At 39.2% G+C, this 14,469-nt stretch overlaps 1 protein-coding gene across 5 annotated transcripts in view; it reads right to left on the reverse strand.

Annotated features, from left to right (window-relative positions):
- IBTK (inhibitor of Bruton tyrosine kinase) overlaps positions 1-14,469 on the reverse strand; it is a 103,278-nt gene that overhangs the window by 59,226 nt on the left and 29,583 nt on the right. For all 5 annotated transcript variants that reach the window (XR_006289466.1, XM_037894376.2, XM_043542565.1 and 2 more), the window contains exons 9-13: positions 13,549-13,672; positions 7,995-8,172; positions 6,003-6,177; positions 4,161-4,766; positions 2,674-2,760 (exon numbers count right to left, since the gene is read on the reverse strand). Coding sequence is in view for 4 of the 5 variants with exons in the window: in XM_037894376.2 (XP_037750304.1) it covers positions 2,674-2,760; positions 4,161-4,766; positions 6,003-6,177; positions 7,995-8,172; positions 13,549-13,672 (1,170 nt within the window). In the remaining variant the exon portion in view is untranslated. The remainder of the gene's footprint in view (positions 1-2,673; positions 2,761-4,160; positions 4,767-6,002; positions 6,178-7,994; positions 8,173-13,548; positions 13,673-14,469) is intronic.

The following is a 14,469-nucleotide window of genomic DNA, read 5'->3' on the forward strand; positions in this document are numbered from 1 at the left end:
TGGCAATGAACTGAACTTCCTCATTCAGCTGAGCATTGTTTAGAACCTGCATTTTCGGTGTCAGTGTGAGCTCTTCTGAGATGAACTCCAAATAGTACATCAGGTGAGCTGCATGGTATTGCACAGCCTCAAATCAGAAATTTCAACAAGTAATTATTGGCTCTGGGGGAAGTTCCATTTTTTCCCCCTGATTTCAGTCATTGGTGCAACATGCTGCCTTGCATCACAGTTTGTGGCTAGGGCAGCGTTTAAAGATATTTTAATGTAGCTGACCAGTTATCAACTTTCCCTAACTCACATCTCCACAGCTCCCTGACAAGACAAATTATATGTGCATTACATGTAATATGGACAACATTTGGCATTAGACTTTGGTGAACAGATTTGAAAGATTTCACCATGTAAGTTGCATTTTTGCTTATGAAAGCAGATACTTTGACAAAGTTCATACCATATTTTGAAATGGTTTTAATTATCGCTTGAGAAACTCTACCATAGTTAACAGCATCGAAGTAAACGCAGTTGGCAAGCACTGTTCGCTTTTCTGTCTGTACATCTTTGGCCTTGTCAGAAATAAAATCAAACAGAACATGCAGTACATAGTTGTTTTGCTCAACTGTGGACTCATCCGAAATAACTGCAGAAGACTCACATGCATTAATTTGATACTTCACCTCCTCAAAATGTGTAGCAAAAACCTTTGGAAGGTAGTCCTGTTGTAACTTATTCGCAGTTGGTAAGCAACTGGCATTTTGGGCGATCACGTTTTTCCAGTGGGATATTAGCATTTGCGAACACACCCACAAGTTTCATTCTAGCTAAATGACAGGTCTCAGAGCTCTCTGTCATCTTCTTTTTAAAAAAAAAAAAAAAGAAAAAAGAAAAAGAAAAGATGAAATTGGTTTTTTAACTTTTCGTTTACCAGCAATGCACTATGCGCAGCCCTCTTTCTGCCTTGATGAGTTTCCAAGTCTAAGTGGTGCTGAACTGTTCCCGACGTGTATGATCCAACAAAACATTGCCGTCTGTACAAAGTAGTTTGTCACCATCAGCATGTAGAATTTGGAAGCCAAAATTCTTTCACTTGATCCACTGCATTAATGATTTTAGAGGTTTTTGATTTACTTTGGACACTCATTTTACACTTGTAATTTCACTTGTCTTCCGGTAGGATGCCAATTGAGATTACTATGCTACAAAACTGCCCCAATGTTCATATCTACCGATCAGTGAGTTGAGCCCTGAGTGTGATTCACTGCTGTAAAGTGTCAATCAAAAAATTCTCTCAAGTTCTTCATCTTTCTTTTTATTTTTATTGAAACAAGCTAACAATTGCATCTGGAAGGGTGGGGAGGGCAGTTCTCTGTACAATTACCCCTCTCCCCACAGCTGCAAACGATAGGGAAAGGAAGCAAGTGGAGGGTGAGGGGGGGCAGAGCTACTTGCACCTGGGAGAGATACCCAACAGCAGGCCTGCAGGGCAAGAGAAAGTCCTGTCCCTCCCAGCCGGTTGGGACTAGCAACCCCTTCCTGGGGCCCCCACAGCACAGGGGAGACTGGACCCACCTCCACTGCCGGAAGCCTCCTCCGGCTGCAGGAATCTCTGGAGCTTCTGCCCAGCCCCAGAGCTTCCTGCAGCAGGGGAAGGTACACAGAAGTGGGTCTGATGTCCTCCCCAAAAGCAGCCGTGCAGGGGAAGGACAGAGTCCTGGCCCCCTCAGCCCAGCCAGGATTCTCAGCTAGGAGCCCCTGGTTGGGGCATTGCCAGCAGCATGGGGGAAATCAAACCCATCTCACCAAGCCTCCTCTGTCTGCAGGAACCTCCAAGGCTGCTGCCCAGCCCCAGAGCTTCCTGCAGCGGGAAAGGCACTCAGAGGTGGGTCTTATCCTTCCCCCACCCCCAAAGAGCAGCTGTGCAGGGGAAGGACAAGTCTTGTCCCTCCCTAACCTGGCTGGGACTTGCATTTAGGAGCCCCCAGGCTGGGGCACTCTCAACAGCATGGGGGAGATCAGATTTCATGGGGAAGGGCTTATTTCATGGTCCATGAGATGTTTTTCACTGCCGTTAAATTTGCCCTAAATATAGCCTATTCCAACATAAGTTAAAGAATTAAGCTTTAGTACTACTGTAAGCATTGAAACAGGACCAAGTAATTCAGATATAAATAGCAGTAGGGTAAAAATTCAGGTAATTTCCCCTCATTTCAGAGATTCTTCTCATTAAACAACCCTGTAAATTTCTAATTGAAGAAGTCAAAATCTACATGGCTTTAGTAGGAACAACATGTAGCCCTGCAACAGACAGAGCATGTCAGACTGGAAAAGTCACAAGTTTTTTTCTGATGTTACTATTCTATAATATAAATGAAGCCATGGAAAATGTGAATGCACAACAGACAAACACAATCATTGAGATCTGGTTCTGAGTACTAATCCAGTATCTCAAATTACAAAAGCGTGGTAAATACAAAGAATCTCTCTCCAATGACCATTAACTGTGAAATACACACATACACCCCTGACAAGTAATAACACTTTACAAAAAAATTTCAGTTTACAAAATTTTGGCTGCATCTGCTTAGTGTCTACTTAATTCAAAATGAAGTGAAAGGTACTAAAAAATAAGGTCAGATACACACAGAGACTTGACGTCGCTAGATTTTAAAAACTTACCATTTTTGGGGGTTTAACTTTGGTTTGGTTCCATTTTTCCTGTTGACAACATTAATTTTTCCATTTTCTAGTTTAACTCCATCCAATCTGCAGGCACAAATATTACAAACATCAATTATTATACATTACTGATAGTTATAATGATAAAGAAAAATAGGTTTGAAATTTAGTACCACTTAACATTGTGACCACAAATGAAAGGACAACAAATGCACTTCACAGAAACCTAGGAAGTCTATTAAGAAACGGACTGATCCTTCAGCATAGATATGAAACGGATATAAAAACAGATTGCTAGGCTTCTCTCTACCACTTTATTACTCCTATTTATGTATCCTGGTCCAACTGACAGGTGGGCTATACAGGTAGGCTTAGCCATCCACATGGTGTTTGCTGCTTCTGGGCCATACTTTGAGGCGGTATGGATTATCTTGAGTGTCGAGAGATGTATACTGTTAGAGATATGCTATGAGGGTTAATTTGTAAATTGGGTGAACCCATATGGTGGCTTTATTAGAAGGCTGAGGGACATTTTTGCTTTTAAAATTACTGGGCTCTGTCCTGGCTGTTCTTTTATGTGCACTCAGCTGTGGTAACTGCTTCCTTTTTATGACCACCACACAATAGCTGAGAAAGCTGAACAACAAAGTAGTACGTTAAAATACAGAGTGGGGGAAATTGGTTTACAAGGGTTTACTGTCCTTAGTCCTTTTGATGATGATACAGAGAGACACAAGACAGAAAAATAGTATCATGCAGAAATTTGTACAATAGCAGAGATGTTTAATCTCAGCTCCACTGGTTTCATCTTCTAATATTATCAGAAACACAAGACATCAGTTAACAGGGTTCCAGTTCTTTGTTTCATACTGTTTAATGCAAAGTCTGCAGCATCATCCATACAAAGATCAGCATCAACCACAGATAAGAGCCATGACTTTATATGTATCACACAAAGGACGAAACATACGGTCAGTCTGAGGCAAGGAGTAATCTGGAAAGCTACATTATTTGCACCTACACTCAAACACAGGAGGTCCCCCCATCTCAAAACAGAGTAGAATGTATATATCTTGTACAAGATTCCCAGGATAGGATTAGGATGAGACTAGTGCTGAAACACAGCACTTCCTGCACCAGAGAAGGCCTAGTGGCTCAGTTAGTAACACACTGCTTTAGCTGAAGAGCAATCTCATAATTCTCTTTTTTCATAGAACCCTCAGTTGCATTACTTAAGGGTTGCTCACACTTTCTCCTAGAGAAGTGTCAGAATATGCTATCCTCATAAGCGCCTCTTAAGAGGTGCTGTGGGTCTGTGAAATGTGGGGAAGTGGCAAATAGAAACAAACTGGGAGTCATGTCTGCCCAAACTACGTTGGTAGTTAAAACCTTTCCATTTTTAGACAAGCTTATATATGGTCAGAAAGGGACAAAAAGCAAGCACCAAGTAAAGTGGATGCTGCCAAAGAAAAAAAATTGTAACACACCTTATGCTTAAATTACTGAGACCAAATTTCTTTGCAGCACCTTGCAACATTTTTATGGGGTTGACTTCTTCACCAACAACTTTGCCTTTTTTAGAAGACTTGGGTTTGTTCTTCTCTCTTTGATTTACTACATGCACTTGATTACTCCTGTAAACTTCAAATGCAGGCTTTCCATTAACATCTCCACTGAAACTCATTTTATTAAGGTTAGAAATTAAGGTATCTTGATATTCTTCTGTTTTTTCCTTATACAACATTCTTGGTTTGTAACCATGAGTCAAAAGATCACAAGTGTCCATGTATATGAACTGCAGAAGGTATGTAAACATATCTTGATGAACCTTCTCTATCATAAAGAGATCACATCCTACAGCATCTTCATCTTTACGATAGACATCTGGAGAGTCTAGTCGATTGTCATCTGAAATGAACAGCTTCCTGAAGAAGTCAGAACGCATGGCCAAGATGTACTTGTGCGCAGGGATCATCCTAGTGCCGATCTGAAAAGTCACATCATGGATGTTGTCCATTTCATCTGTTTCCCCTAACAATTTGCCAAAATCCTCAACAAAACGTGATGATGACACACTTGGAATTTCATATAGGCTATAAAGACAAATAAAAAATAACTATTTGGTTGAATTTTAAATTCTGTCATGAGGGTTTTTTTTTTAAAATGAAGAACCTCAATTTTTTGCTATTCTACATTACTATTCAAAGTTTCATACTGTATTCTTTAATATAAAGAAAATTCCTAAACTGATTAAAAGTACAATATAAAAGCTAGATATTACACAATACTCCATATATAAATATATATTAAAATAATCCTGCAACATTTTTCTAAAGCACCAAATAAAGATCACATTTTTCTCTTTATAAATATTAAGCCAGACATTTTTGTACGAAGTTATCAGCAGTATTAGTACTTTGCATGCTACCCATGTCATTTTATAGCAAGGAAGTGCTTGAAGTAATTCAGAAATGTAAGAATCTTTGACACGCTGCATACTGAACTCCAAAACAAAAATTCACGTTAAACAATATGCTAGATATTCTAAAATCTAAAGAGAGAGTGCAAGGAGCAGTGCATCTTTCAATGTTTCATTTACTCCAACTTTATTTCAAAGATTTAAGTTTTTGTTTAATTTAAAAAAACAGATCTACTTCTGCCTTTCAGTTTCTTATATTACAGGGCATCTCTGAGAAATAAAGAACCTGTATGTTAAGAAAGATTTATATGACACTTTATGGAATGGAGAGTTAAAGTACATTAGAAGGTAGGTTTTAAAGGGGACTTGATTATAAGTGTTTGGCTTGAACATTTTGCCTTTGGATAAACTAAGGGCTGGTCTACACCCAAAACTTAGCTAGGTCTATCTATATCGCTCAGGGGTGTGGGAAAAAAAAAAAATCACACCTCTAAAACACAGTTAAACTGACCTAAGCACCGTGTACACTGTGGCTAGCCCAATGAAAGAATTATTTTGTCAACCTCGTTACTGCCATCTCAAGAGTGGTGGATTCACTACAGCAACGAAAAAACCTTTCTGTCGCTGTAGTATGTGTCTACACTGCAAAGTTTCTAGTGTAGACATTCCCTAATTAATGGCTTTTTCCTTAAATAACCTCTACATAGTTGTCTACAAGTAAGTGCTAAGCCAAAATGACCATATTTACTATGATCTCTGCAGTAGCCAAAGATGGTCCTCTGTAAAGCAGAAATTTTAACTGAAACTGAAGACAAAACAAGACTTAATGGAACAGAAAAATACTTTACACCCACAACCCCCTCAGTACTTTCAGTAATTGAAGTTACAGCCATAGATATCTGAAATATACCTTGTCTTAGGATCTGACTGTAAAACAGCAAAGTTACATCCATTAGGATCTGTGGTAACACTAACAGCTCTGTGGACAAAAGCAAGCTTCTCAAGTCGAATTCTTTCAAATACACTGTTTGTATCATAGTGACAAGACACATCATATGAGGAATTCTGAAGACTTGATACAACCTCTGTTAAAAAAGAGATGTTGGAAAAACATGGAAGGGTCAAACTAATTAAGATTTAACTGATAAAACAAAGGACAAAATTAATTACTGGTGTGAGTCCACTGAGTTGGGGTCAACTGACGACTTTGGCCCAAATAGCATTGACTGCAATCAGGAATGGCATGCCTAAAGACATAAGCCTACCTAGATTCTGATCCCTGGACTTGGGAGATCTCCCACCCAATGAGTACTCATCCAACCCAACCCTCCTCATTTTGTGAGATGTGGAGATATCACACCCAAGATGGCATTGCTATGGATTAAATGAAGCATACTCTTCTTTTTCTATTGTACTTCAGTTACAACACTAGTAAGATATAGTACACAAAATGTCCCTTTAGTATTTTCATGGTATATCTTCAGTTTGGAAAACTTAAAAGAAATTATTTTATTAATTATAAATTTGTGGCAGGTGAATTCTGAATAATGAACATTGGGAAATATTACTAAAATATTTCATTCCATTTCTGCTTAAAAAGATATTAAAATTATGTGCTTCTTAAACTGCAGTCTTAGGCAGAATGCAAGAACACTATTAATATGCAACAAACAAAATGAAAATCTTTCTGCCTATCCAAAACCTTTCTACCTTTATAAGGTCACCCGTCCAGCACAAGGCAAGGGAGAGTGAACCCAAACTACAAAGGCCTTTGGTTCAACATCTTTCAAGAATAAAGATATTTTAGTGCATTATGGAACTGTAAGACCAGACCAGCAGTAAGTAAGACCAGTGCACCATACGTTGCTATGTGGAAGGTCCAAATTAAACAGATTCCCTTGTTCTGACAGAGCTAGAAGAACAGAGATGAGGAGGAAGAATTACCATGACATATGACCTTCTTGGAAAGTAGAAAAGCAAAAAAGGAAACCTGATGGGTTAACTCAGCGTTTTGAGGAGGGAAGGGAACACATTGCAATGAAGGAATGCAAGATTGGAGGCTTAAAACTGAAATAATAAATTGGAAATTAAGGTCCTGGAAATGTGATATGGCATTCATCTGTAGGCCATAAAAATCCAAACCCATCCAGCTTGGTGGTAACAAAGCAGTTACCATCTGTGGACTTTCAGTTGGTCCATGTGAACAGAGCTGATTTTTTCAATCAATTCCTATGGAACAGGTGTTTGCAATTACAAAAAACAACTTCCTACTGCTGGGACCCTTAGTCAGCAGATTCAGCTAAGAATACAAGGACTGAATTCTTCTGGAAACTGAACTACATGCTGATCTATATAAGCAGTGTTTATGAAACAAGATAAAGTTACCCTAGCAGGGCAATGTGAAGAAGCACATACTCTTTTCACTTGTATCAATTCTTTACTGACAGGAGGACCCAATGCTGTACATCTAGTACATTTCAGGATCACTAACATTCACATAAACGTTGGACACTTATGACCCTTTTCACCATGAGTTATTCAGGATACAGATTGTGCACCAGAAGCTCACTGTAAACTGAGAGAAACAAGTTGAACTGAATATGGCGGGGCAAACAAAAACAATAGCAAAAACACTAAACTAGCTGAACAGTGCCAACTCTCTCCTATTTCTTTTATCTATCTGTCAGTCATGGAGGAAGTAGAGATAGCCCATCACATACTACCAATAAATCAGGCAGATTGTATAAGGGAAAATTCACTCTCCCAATACAAAACCTGAAAAAAATTACAAATGTTGGGTGCGAGAGGAGAGAGAGGGAGTGTAAAGATATTTATTGAATTAGAAATCGGTTATAAAACGTGGTCATGTACTTTCAAAAACACCTTAAAAGCATGAACTAACCTTTTTTTTCGGAAGTTTTTTTCCCTCCTTCTACCCACTTTCCTGTAAAGGCGTCACCATCCTGCGTGACAAACATTATTTCATTCCTATTTAAAGCAACGTCAGACATGAAGACTTGGCGGCCATAGACCCATCGACACTGCTTCATAGGACTGTTGGATGACTTCCAGCAAAACACCTAAAATATTAATTGTGAGGCGGAGGGGTTAAAGAGAATTTAGAAACCTACAGAAAAAAGCAAGTCACAGTGATGTGCACTACAGCTTTATTAAACCAGAAGCACATGTTACCTCAAAATTATTGAGGAACAGAGGGAAGATTATGAATTGTTAACAATGCAAGTTTATTTGGAATGAATGATTTATTTCACTGTGAGCAGTAAAGGAAGATGCTCAGATATCAAAAGTTACCTGCCCATTAAAAAAAAAAAAAAAAAAAAGCCTTAAACACTTTCTACTAGATAACTTACCTTGTTTTGATGTTCGTACCTACAATTTTTAGTTGCAAGTACCATTCTAAAAAGGTAGGAGTCTACTGTTGCTATCTGCATTTTTAGAATAAAGCAGCAGAAAACTGAAGTAATTACTATGAAGTAGCTAGATTATGAAGCAATTAGGATTCCAGTTGTACTTTCCCCTCTTTCTTCTTGCACTTCAATAGAACCCAAATGAAATATCTTGTTCAAGGAGAACCAGAAGTATACCAGTCTTTAATGAGGGCAATGCCTACCAAATGACAAGTAGATTCCACCTCTTAGTTATTTAGGTACATTTGTCTTCTAGTTCCTTTGCTTCTAACACCAGGCAACGTTCAAAATATATCTTTTTTTTTACAAGAACAAAGATAGTCTAACACATTTCAAGAACACAATATGCCTGTACTATCAGACTAACACCACCAAAAAAACCTCAATGCTTTTTTAAACTTTAAGAAGATAAAAACATAAGAATGGTATGACTCAGAACAGTCAACGGCCTTCTAGGCCAATATTCTGTCTTCTGACAGTAGCCAGTGCCAGATGCTCCAGAGGGAACGAACAGAACAGGGCAATTATTGAGCGATCCATCCCGTCATCTAATTCCTGCTTCTGGCAGTCAGAGGCTTACAGACACCCAGAGCATGGGATAACGTCCCTGACTATCTTGGCTAATAGCACTGATGGACCTACCCTCTATGAACTTATCTAATTCTTTTTTGAATTCCATTAGAGTTTTCGCCTTCACAATATCCCCTAGCAACGAGTTCCACAGATTGACTGTGCGTTAAGTGACGAAGTACTTCCTTACATTTTTGTTAAACTTTCTGCCTATTAATTTCACTAGGTGACCTCTGGTTCCTGTGTTATGTGAAGGGATAAACAACACTTCCTTGTCACCTCCTCCACACCATTCATGATTTTATAGATCTCTATCGTATCTACCCTTGGTCGTCTCTTTTCAAAACTGACCAGTCCCAGTCTTTTTAATCTCTCCTCATCTGGAAGCTGTTCCACACCCCTAATCATTTTTGTTGCCCTTTTTCCCCCCACTCTATCTTTTTTGAGATAGGGCAAGTAGAACAGCAAGCTGCATTAAAGGTGTGGGTGTCCCATGGATTTATACAGTGGCATTTTGCTATTTTCTGTCTTATCTATCCCCTTCCTAATTGTTCCTAACATTCTGCTAGCTTTCCTGACTGCCAGTGCACATCAAGCGGATGTTTTCAGAGAACTATCCACAGTGACTCCAAGATCTCTTTCTTCAGTGGGAACAGCTACCCAACATTTTTTATGTAAAGTTGGGATTATGTTTTCCAATGTACCTTAATTTGCATTTATCAACATGAAATTCATCTGCTATTTTGTTGCCCAGTCACCCACGTTTGTGAGATCCCTTTGTAACTGTTCACAGTCAGCCAATTTGGTCTATTTTGAGCAATTCTGTACCATCTGCAAATTCTGCCACTTCACTGTTCACCCCCTTTTCGAGATCATTTATGAATATGTTGAACAGCACAGGTATCAGTACAGACCCTTGGGGAACCCCACTATTTCTCTCTCCTTTGTAAAAAATGACCCTTTTAACCAGTTACTGATCCACGAGAGGCCCTTCCCTCTTATTCTATGACTGCTTACTTTGCTTAAGAGCCTTTGGCATGGGACCTTGCCAAAAGCTTTCTGAAAGTCCAAGTACACTATATCAAGTGGATCACTCTTGTCCACATGCTTGTAGACTGCCTCAAAGAATTCTAACAGACTGGTGATGCATGATTCTGTTTACAAAAAGCCATGTTGACTCTTCCTATCCATATTGAGTTCATCTATATGTCTGATAATTCTGTTCTTTACTATAGTTGTAACCAATTTGCCTGGTACTGAAGAGAGTAATTGCCAGGAGCCTTTTATAAAAATCAGCATTCACATCCATTCATCTGGTACAGAGGCCGATTTAAGTGACAGGTTTCATACTGCAGTTAATAGTTCTGCTATTTCATATTTGAGTTCCTTCAGAATTCTTGGGTGAATTCCATCTGGTCCCTATTACTTATTACTGTTAAATTTATCAATTTGTTCCAAAACCTCCTCTATTGACACCTCAATCTGAGACAGTTCCTCAGATCTGTCAATTCAAAAAAAAAAAAAATGGCTCAGGTTTGGGAATTTCCCTCACATTCAGTGCAGTGAAGGTTAATGCAAAGAATTCATTTCACTTCTCCACAACCTTCTCTTCCTTGAGTGCCCCTTCAGCACTTTGAACATTCAGTGGCCCCAAAAAAGGCTTTGTTTTATACAGGCCAAGATTACAAAGCAGAATCAGAGATTTGGTTATGATCAAAGATCACCCATGGAACATATTTAAGGCAGGACAGATTTACAGAACTGCAGGTGGGGGAAAGGGGTGGGTGTGACAGTCTGTACCCCTATGTTCACCTCTTTTACAAGACTATGATAAATTCTGTACAAAGTATGGCTTGTGAGGTATCATTCAAAAACTCATTTTGCTGATCATTATTGTCCTGGTAAAATGTGAGTGGCCCCATTGTACGTAAAGTTATAAGATTCCTCTGAACGTTAGTATTAAGACATATTACAAGTCCGGGGAGCAGTCACAAATCCCAGAGACAAAAGACTCAACAAAACCTCAGCCAGGTGTCAACAAAATCAAATGAACCATCTCATGGTTAAGTGGCCATTGTTTGGCAGAAAAGAGGGTGTGTGGGTGGAAAAAAAAATTACATCTTGACAAAAAGCAGCTTGGGGTTCCCGTCTACAAAGACTTTCTATCACCTTAACCTCAGGTGGAAATGTTTCTCAAAAGAAGAGAAAGAACTATAAGAAGGGAGATTAGATGCCCTAAATTCTCTCTCCTTTTCTTGCTACCTATTGCATCGACAACACCTGAAGAAAAATTAAGCGACATTAGATTGGGGGAGGGATCCTGACTGCAAGAAATTCACATCAGTAAGCCTGCTGAAACATATGTTGAAAGAGACCTATGTTCTGAATTCACTTAACTTGTTAAGTTAGGCATTAGTTACATTTTACTTTTATTTTCTTGTAACCAATAATTACTTTTATGCCTCATTACTAGTAATCACTTAAAATCTATCTTTCTGAAGTTAATAAATTTGTTTTATTGTTTTATCTGAACCAGTATGATTGGACTGAAGTGTTTGGGAAACTCCATTTGAGATAACAAGATTTGTGCATATCATTTTTTATTCATAAAATGACAGACTTTATATGAACTTGTATTGTCCAGCAGAGCTGCGCAGTACAAGATGAACATTTCTGGGGAAAGTCTGGGACTGGGAATTTGCTGGTGTTCCTCTACAGTGTAATTCAAGAGTGACTGGTATCAGTACTAATATACTATAACTGGGCGTAATTTACATGCTGGAGGCTGTGTGCATGCAGTCCTTGAAGTGGTTGCTCTCACAGCAAAGCAGTGTAAAATGCACCCCAGCCTCGGAGAACTGAGGGGATACAGCTGTTCATCAGTCCAGACTGTACCCTGGGTAACGTCACAGAGGGAAGAAGCTGCGCAGCAAGTTTCCTTTTCCTTCAGTACTGCATGAGGAGAGCGGAGATAAGGCTAGACCACCAACTGTTGATTCAGTACTGAAAAGCAAAAGGGGGTCCCCTCTCTTCCAAGCAGTCATTTGCGATGTTTATGCCTAAGACACCCTTGATACTCACAAAACTACCAGTTTCCATTTTACTTGTGTAAAATTCGCATAACAATCTGGTGTAAATTGGCATAAACACCACTGAAGTAAACAGAGCTATGCTGATTCGTATCGGCCCAGCGACTCTATGAATCAGAAGATATTGCAGCCACACTGGTGATCCCACAGGCACAGTAACTTTACGAGTCACATGGCTTACAGCATACATGTGCACACATATAAACCTCTTGACAAAATATTACCATCTAATTTGAAAGACTAGATGCACCTATCAAAAATCTGCTTTATCCTATAAAAAGAGCTGTCATGTTGCAAAAGTGAAGACAGAAAAATGCAGAGAGGAACACCAGTTCAGTTCTGTCCTCTTTATTCTTTATGTGCTGGCACAATTTTAGATTTCTCTTCCACTGCAGCATTTTCGTTAAACAAAAATTTTACAAACACCACTAGATGGTGCCGCAAGTTTAGAATTTGCAGTGAACTAATTCCAGGATGCTTTGAGTTTTCAGGGTTTCTAAGAAGAGTTGCTGTAATATGGAAAGCTTTAGTAAATTCTTCTGCATTGTCACACTAACCAGAAGGTACAATTGTCCGCAATTAAACATATATACTAAGCCATTCATTGGGTATAGCACATAAACTTTTAAGTGTGGTCAGACATACTGTACATTGTATCTCTAAGGTAATGGTTTGAGAGTGGGCTGTAGTCACGCTCGGAAACAGAAGAGACACAAACAGAGGTTCTAGCCTGTTGTACACAGTTGCAGTGGTTCATGTGAGAGTATCGACCGTATCTTAGAGGAACACTGGCAGCTGTGTACAAGAGGGATGGACATTTTCAGATAAGGATATTGGCCTCTCTTAACATGGCAATTTAGACCAACATCTGACCAATATTAAGTGTAACATCATGCACTTGTGGCAAACAATGAACACAGAACAAAAAAAAACTAAGGACCTAAAAACCAGTGGCCCACACTTAAGTAACTATTAATTCTCTCAATACCATACCCAGGCCATGAGGTTCTTTTTCCAATGTCTCGCTCACATTGCTGTCAGCAGACTGAAAGTGATGTGGAACAAGCAGACAGTTCTGTGATGAAATTGAAGGGATGGCAGGAGTGGAGAAAACAGCTTGCAAAGAAACTACAAACCAGGGCAGAGGAGTTCTTAGATAACTGTTCTTTGGGTTAACTTTGATGAATTTTTCAGCCAGATGACACCCACTCAGAATTCAGATGCCATCCTTCTCCCATACCAAAAAGAGAATTCTACTCAGAGAAGTTAAAATACACTTGGGAGCCCCCGGGGTTCTTTCTCAATTTACCTAGCCCTTTCAATATACTTCTTGTTTCAAAAGAATTAATACATTAGGCAGACAACTTACTCGTCCAGCTTCATCCAGGGCAAGAATGCAAGTCTTTTGACCCCCATTTTCTTTGAGATGTTGAGGATCCATCTTGTATTCCAAATATCCCCCATTAACAAGAACCTTTTTTAGGTTCAGCTGTCTGAATGAACACAAAAGCAAAGATAACATTAATATTTCTTTTACATATAATTGAGATTTTACATTTAGAGAATCACTTTAAAAAGCAGCTAATGTTACATACATAGTTTATTGTTATTGTGATTAATTTTCCCTCGTGGTATATTTACCAGTCCTTAGAAACAAAATATTCTCATGGCTTGAGACATACAGTAGTTGTCTCATGTCCATCCATTCTTCAAAATAGGTTATCTTCATCTCCACAGAGAGAATACCCTCCTATGGTAAAGAACTGGTGGACAAGTCAAAAAATATGAAAATGAACCTCAAGCTCAAGACTCCAGGAGAGAATTACAGCTGCCTTGTACAGCTATGGCATATTACACTTTAAATAAAAAATAATAATAATAAAAAAAAAAGTTACTTCTGTTGAAAAAAAAACAAAAGCCACCACATAGCACAATATGAGAACAACAAAATTAGTTACCAATTCATCTTTCCTTTTTGGTGTGTTTCCTCAGCAGAAACTGATCCATATGACCAACCTCACCCAGACAGAAGGAAGTAAAAGAGACTCCCCCTACTCTTCCCCAGTAGGCAAACTGGCACCCAAAGGTTCTACATGATGACTAAACTGGGCTAGCAGCAGCAGTTTGGATGTGTGTGAGGGAGCTCAGGGCTAGGGCAGGGGGTTGCAGTGCAGGGGTGAGGGGGCGACACTTACCTCAGGGAGAGGGGAGGCCTCCCCGGCTCCGACCGGCATGTCTCTGCAGCTCCTAGGTGGAAGGGCCAGGGGGCTCTGTGCGCTGCCTGCACCCA

The sequence above is a fragment of the Chelonia mydas genome, chromosome 3 (assembly GCF_015237465.2).
Source record: "Chelonia mydas isolate rCheMyd1 chromosome 3, rCheMyd1.pri.v2, whole genome shotgun sequence".
NCBI classification, from domain to species: Eukaryota; Metazoa; Chordata; order Testudines; family Cheloniidae; genus Chelonia; species Chelonia mydas.